This window comes from Rattus norvegicus, chromosome 1 (genome assembly GCF_021556685.1).
Source record: "Rattus norvegicus strain SHRSP/BbbUtx chromosome 1, alternate assembly SHRSP_T2T, whole genome shotgun sequence".
In the NCBI taxonomy this organism is placed as follows: domain Eukaryota; kingdom Metazoa; phylum Chordata; class Mammalia; order Rodentia; family Muridae; genus Rattus; species Rattus norvegicus.
In genome coordinates this window covers 108,950,001-108,956,990 of record NC_141534.1, presented here as the reverse complement: position 1 = coordinate 108,956,990, position 6,990 = coordinate 108,950,001, and the positions used below count along the sequence as shown (strand labels likewise).

Sequence of the window (6,990 nt, the reverse complement as noted above, 5' to 3'; positions counted from 1 at the left end):
GGGTTTGAGTCCCAGCATCACATAAATTATCTGTGGTAGCATATGCCTAGTACACCTGCATTGGAAGAAAAAGACAAGAAAAGCAGAAGTTCAAGGTCCTTCTCAGGTGTATAGCAAGTCTGAGGCCATCATCTCGATAGATGATAGATAGATAGATAGATAGATAGATAGATAGATAGATAGATAGATAGATAGACAGACAGATAGACAGACAGATCTTTTAGTCACACCTCAGTATGTCTAATATACATACAACATTGTTACATCTCATAGGGTTGGATTGTATAATTGTTAACAGTCAAATTCTAAAATAAAAATGAGTGTTTCCTGATCAAAACTGTAAGCTCAGCCTTTAAGATATTTAGGAACAAATAGTTTAACAAGCAGTTGCTTCCAAAGAACAATGTTGGGAAGGACATTTGCCTTTCGTTTAATGCATCCCTGGGTTACTTGGAAGAAACTGGTAAAGGTGCTGACATCGCTGACATATCAGAAAGAAAGAGAAGCCAGGCCATGGGGAGTATGAAACCACAACTAGAGACTTTGCTCCGTCCCTCTCGAGCGCTTGAGGACACTGTCACTTTGCCTGGCATTATTGTCCAGGTGGCAGGAAACTCCAAGACAACAATCACTGACAGGAAGGAGGACACAGTGGTGTTGTGGTGAGTGCACATTGAGAGATAAAAGCATAGCAAAACCAGAGATTGAGAAATGTCTCAGGAGGAACATGACGTAACAGACCCTACACTCCCATTTGCCAATGGGACTCTGAGCAGGAAACCACAGGGCTGTCTGGGGTGTTGATAGACTTGACTTCCTTCCAGCTTTTAAATGCACTTCTCCAGAGCAAAGAAATATCCTGTTGTGACTGTATCTTTCCTTCTACGCAAGCCAGCTTGCTACATCCAGCAAGAAGAATGGGGGAAAGGTAAGAGTCTATCTACAACTTGTTTCTGAATCTATTGTTATATACCTTTTGTGTCCTTAAATCCACACAACTCCCTTCTGGGGCAACATATTCAAGTTGCTATGAGGAGTGGGAGAGGAAAAGACGAGCAGCTTGCAACTCCCTTCTGGTGAGTTTGGTGCAGACAGGTTGGACAGTGAGTGGTTAGAGCGGTTAGTTAACATTCGTGAGACTCCTTACCACTAAAGCTTTTGCTGCTAACCTGCTCAGCAGATGAGCTCAAATCACAGAACTTTATGACCAGAGAATGCACGCAGTGTTCCAGCAGCCCCGAGGCAACTTCAGCGCACATCCTCTTGCTCAGCCGGGCTGCAGATGTCAGTCAGTGGTCTTGCCAAACACCACCCAAATTCAGAGCGAGAGAATTGTCCAGCTATCTAGAGAAACACAAAACACGCTCTGACTGCTCAGGGCCAGCAGTGACTGCCCATTCAGCATCACAGATTAGACGCTGAGGCAGGGCAGTGGTCTGTGTCTGCCAAAGAACACCAAGAAAAATGAAAAAGATGTGTCTGTCCCTACAAATGCTCAACCATCAGGAAAAATAGACATAGCTTTGTAAATACCAAGAAATTGTGAGCTCTCTGGAGGACACTAACAAAGCTACAACAGCAGTGATTTTAAAACATGGAGAGAAATGAAAGGAAACCCAGACTCACTCTTCCTTAAAGCTGTCAGAAGTTCAAGAATATGAAGTCAAGAGATTAATTAAGGTACGGGAGTAACATAGCAGCTGAATGGGCAGCCATCTCCTCACTACGACACAAATTTTAACAGCCGTCTTTTTCATCAGGATATACTAATCATACAAAACACTTGGTTTTGCTAATGGCATTTCACATGTAAACGCAGTACCTGGGTGGGATTCATACCTTCACCGCCCTCTCTTTCCTCCCTCCTCTTGCTCTTCTCCACCGTCCCCTAAGTAATCCCAAATTGTACTGTCATTGGGTTGTTTTTTTTTTCAGTTCTCCAATCCCCTCAACTTCCCTCAATCTGAAATAATTCCATTGCTCACACACATGTGTGTAGAGGTTAGAAGTAGAAATAAGGTATCTCCCTTTGTCACACTCCACATACACACACTTTATTAATTGAGTCAGGGTCTCTTGCTAAACCTAGAGCTAGCCAATTCCAGCTAGTCTGGCTTGCCAGCTTGCTCTGGGGAACCCGTGTCTTAGCTAGGGTGACTCTTGCTGTGATGAAACACCGTGACCAAAGGTGACTTGGGTAAGAAACAGTTTATTTTGCTCACAGTTCCATACAGCAGTGCATCATCAAAAACAATCAGGGCAGGGACACAAGGAGAGCAGGCACTCAAGCAGGGCAGGGACCTGGAGGCAGGAGCTGATGCAGAGAACATGGAGGGATGCTGCTTATTGCTTACTGCCCTGCTTCTCGTGGATTGCTCAGCCTCCTTTCTTATGGAACCCAGGACCACCAACCAGCCCAGCACCACAACAATGAGCCCAACCCATCCCCAATCAGTCATTAATTAAGAAAATGCCCTACAACTGGATCTCATGGAGGCATTTTTGAGGTTCCCTCCTTTCAGATGACTCTAACTTGTATCAAGTTGACATAAAATTATCTAGCATAGCTTGATTCTGCCTCCCAAGTGTTTGGATCACAGGGGGCTGACATACCTACCCAGCTTAGAAGTAGGTTCCGGAGATCTGAACTCCACTCCTTGTGTTTGCATGACAAGTGCACTACCCACTGAACCATCTCCCCAGCCACCACATGTTTTGAGACAGTGTCTCTCCGTGAATGTGGAACTCACCGATTAGCTATACTGGCCCATGAGCAAGGCCGTTGGGATTCATCTGTCTTCACCTCCCGCTCTGAGATTACAGGCACTCAGTCATGCACGGCTTTTTACAAGGGGCCTGGTGATCTGAACCCAAGCACTTGATCCACTAAACTATATCCTCAGCCCCTCATTTTTTTCCTCTATAGCTGAATAAAAATATCATGGAGGGAAGAGGATAGAATATGTTTCCTTTATCCACACATCCTTATATGTACATGTAGGTTAATTCCATAATTTGACTATTGTGAATAAGACCACAATAAACATAATTATAGCTATAATAGTTATAAGTATCTCTATAGTATACTGACTTTGACTTCTTGAACTATATACCCAAAAGCAGCCTACATGGAGCCTATGGCAAGTTCAGCTCAACTTTTTGAGTGAAAGCCACACTGGTTGCCTTCCTGACTGCAGGGACTTACACTCCCTCCAGTAGTCAGGAGATCCGTTTTCACCGTGTCCTCACCAGCATCCATTGCTGGTTACTGCCTTAGTGATGTTCGTTTTGACTGGAATGGTCATTTTATATATTTGGTTGTGAGCCTAGCCTTTAACGGCTGAGCCATCTCTCCAGCCCTGGAATGATCGTTTTAATTGATGGTGTGCAGCATGAGAGATGGGGGTAGCTTCCGTCTTCTACCTGTGGGTTTCCTGTTTAACAGCATTGTTTCCTAAAGAGGCAATCTTACCTTTACTGAGGGTCAGATAGAAGTAGCTGTGTAGTTTTGCAGCTGCATTCGCTAATCTACAACACTGGTCTCCATTTTCCATCTCTTGTGCTGGTATCACTCTTGGTTCACTGGTCCAGGTCAGTATTACTGTTTGAAACCAATGTTGTGATGTTTCTAGCATTGTTTTTGCTCGGGATTGTTATGGTCATTTGTGCCCTTTTGTGCTTCTGTATGAATTTTAGGGGTTTTCTTTCTATTTGTGTAAGAATGTCATGGGGCTTTTATGGAGACTCCCCTGTATCCATTTTCACATTACTGATATAGACAGTAGACAGATACAGGTCTTTCCAAAGTGTCGTCTTCAATTTCTATCCTCTGAGCCTTACTATTTCACTGTCCCATTCTTTCTGACCCTGGCTATACTTTTTTTCCCTTTATCTTGAGCTTCATGTGCTCTGTGGATTGTATCTTGGGTAATCCGAGCTTATGAGCTAATATCCACTTATCAGTGAGTGCATACCATGTGGTTTCTGTGATTGGGTTACCTCACTCAGGATATTTTCTAACTCTATCCATTTGCCTATGAATTTCATGAAGCTGTTGTTTTTAATAGCCGAGTAGTACTCCATTATATAAATGTATCACATTTTCTGTATCCATTCCTCTGTTGAAGGGCATCTGGGTTCTTTCCAGCTTCTGGCTATTATAAATAAGGCTGCTATGAACATAGCGGACCATGAGTCTTTGTTATATTTTGGAACATCTTTTGGGTGTATGCTCAGGAGTGGTACAGCTGGGTCCTCAGGGAGTACTATGTTCAATTCTCTGAGGAACCTCCAGACTGATCTCCAGAATGGTTGTACCAGCTTTCAATCCCACCAACAATGGAGGAGTGTTCCTCTTTCTCCACATCCTCGCCAGCATCTGTTGTCACCTGAGTTTTTGATCTTAGCTATTCTGACTGGTATGAGGTAGAATCTCAGGGTTGTTTTTTACTTGCATTTCCCTGATGACTAAGAATGTTAAACATTTCTTTATCTCAGCCATTCGATATTCCTCAGTTGAGAATTCTTTGTTTAGCTCTGTATCCCATTTTTCATAAGGATATTTGATTCTCTGAAGTCTAACTTCTTGAGTTCTTTGCATATATTGGATATTAGCCCTCTATCAGATGTAGGATTGGTAAAGACTTTTTCCTAATCTGTTGGTTGCCATTTTGTCCTAATGAGAGTGTCCTTTTGCCTTAAAGAAACTTTGCAATTTTATGAAGTCCCATTTGTCAATTCTTGATCTTAGAGCATAAGCCATTGGTGTTCTGTTCAGGAAATTTTCCCCAGTGCCCACATGTTCTAGGCTCTTCCCCACTTTTTCTTCCATTAGTTTGGGTTTATCTGGTTTTATGTGGAGGTCTTTGATCCACCTGGACTGGAGGTTTGCACAGAGTGATAAGCATGGATCGATCTGCATTCTTCTACATGCTGACCTCCAGTTGAACCAGCACCATTTGTTGAAAATGCTATCTTTTTTCCATTGGATGGTTTTACCTCCTTTGACAAAGACCAAGTGACCATAGGTGTGTGGGTTCATTTCTGGGTCTCCAATTCTATTCCATTGATGTACCTGTCTGTCTCTGTACCAATACCATACAGTTTTTATCTGTAATATTGTAATATTGCTCTGTAACATTGCTTGAGGTCAGGGATGGTGACCCAAGAAGTTCTGTTATTGTTGAGGATAGTTTTAGCTATGCTGGGGTTTTTTTTGTTATTCCAAATGAATTTGCAAATTGTTCTTTCTAACTCTATGAAGAATTGAGTTGGAATTTTGATAGGGATTGCATTGAATCTGTAGATTGCTTTTGGCAAAATGGCCATTTTTTCAATATTAATCCTACCAATCCATGAGCATGGGAGATCTTTCTGTCTTCTGAGGTCTTCTTCAGTTTCTTTCTTCAGTGACTTGAAGTTCTTGTCATACAGATCTTTCACTTGCTTGATTACAGTCGCACAGGTATTTTATATTATTTGTGAGTGTTGTGAAGGGTATCGTTTCCCTAATTTCTTCCTCAGCTTGCTTATCCTTTGAATAGAGGAGTGCTACTGATTTGTTTGAGTTAATTTTATACCCAGCCACTTTCCTAAAGTTGTTTATCGGGTTTAGGAGTTCTCTGGTGGAATTTTTGGGGTCACTTAAGTATACTATCATATCATCTGCAAATAGTGATATTTTGACTTCTTCCTTTCCAATTTGTATCCTTTGACCTCCTTTTGTTGTCTGATTGCTCTGGCTAGGACTGTATTGAATAGGTAGGGAGAGAGTGGGTAGCCTTGTCTAGTCCCTGACTTTAGTGGGATTGCCTCAAGTTTCTCTTCATTTAGTTTGATGTTGGTACTAGCTTGCTGTATATTGTTTTTACTATGTTTAAGTATGGGCCTTGAATTGCTGATCTTTCCAGGACTTTTATCATGAAGGGGTGTTGAATTTTGTCAAATGCTTTCTCAGCATCTAATGAGATGATCATACTTACTCCTAGGAATGTCCTGGGTCACTGACTATGACTATGGCATGATTTCTTCTTCAGTATATTTCCTGTGATGTTTGTGTATGCTTGGCCCTGGAAGTTGCACTATTAGGAGGTATAGCCTTGTTGGAGGAAGTGTGTCACTGTGGGTGTGGGTTTTAAGACCCCATCTTAGCTGTCTGGAATCCAGTCTTCTCCTAGAGGCCTTCAGATGAAGATGTAGAACTCTCAGCTCCTCCTGCACCACGCCTGCCTGGATGCTGCCATGCTCCTGCTTTGATGATTATGGACTGGACCTCTGAGTCTGAAAGCCAACCCTAATTCCATGTCCTTGTAAGAGTTGCTTTGGTCATGGTGTCTGTTCACAGCTGTAAAACCCTAGCTAAGACATTTCCTATTGCTATATAAGAAAACTACTACATTTTTAATATTGTCTGGAAATGTATCCATTTCTTCTAGACTTTTCCAATTGATCAGATAACAACTCTTCAAAATATTCTCTAGTAATCGTCTTCTCATTATGCCCCCTCTTTAATCTCTAGTTTTATTTGGTCTTATCTCTGTCATTTTAGGTTTGTTTGGCTGATGGTACTAATGCTGGTTTAGCTTCTCAGTACCAGTTCATTTTATTGGTTTGGTGAATTGTTCCTTTAGAGTCCACTCCATTGACCTTTGCCCTGATCTTATTGCCTCTGTCTATCAACTGGGGTTTGTCTTGTTCTTCATTTGGAGGTATGTTGTTAAGTTGTTTTAGTTTGCTCTGATTTTTAAACGAAAGCACTCCTAGCTATAAACTACCACTTAGCACTGCCTTCACTGTATGGGAAACTTATGTAAGTTCTGTTTTTAATTTTCACATGTTTCTAGGATTCTTTTTTTCAAAATAGAAAGTTTCGTCATTCTTTCCAATATTATTTTTATTTTAAGATTATGATTTAATTAGAACATTTCTTCCTTCCATTTTCTCTCTCCAACCCTCCCACAAATCCCTCCCCAACCTTCTCTTTTTTCCCTA

The 6,990-nt window shown here is 41.6% G+C and overlaps 1 protein-coding gene across 1 annotated transcript in view; it reads left to right on the top strand.

Annotated features, from left to right (window-relative positions):
* The first annotated feature begins 863 nt into the window (after nt 1-863).
* The window catches only part of Mrgprx3 (MAS related GPR family member X3), a 25,382-nt gene continuing 19,255 nt past the window's right edge, over nt 864-6,990 (top strand). Inside the window, 1 exon segment of the mRNA NM_145787.2 lies at nt 864-928. Within this exon segment, the coding sequence (NP_665730.2) occupies nt 918-928 (11 nt within the window). The 5' untranslated portion in view covers nt 864-917.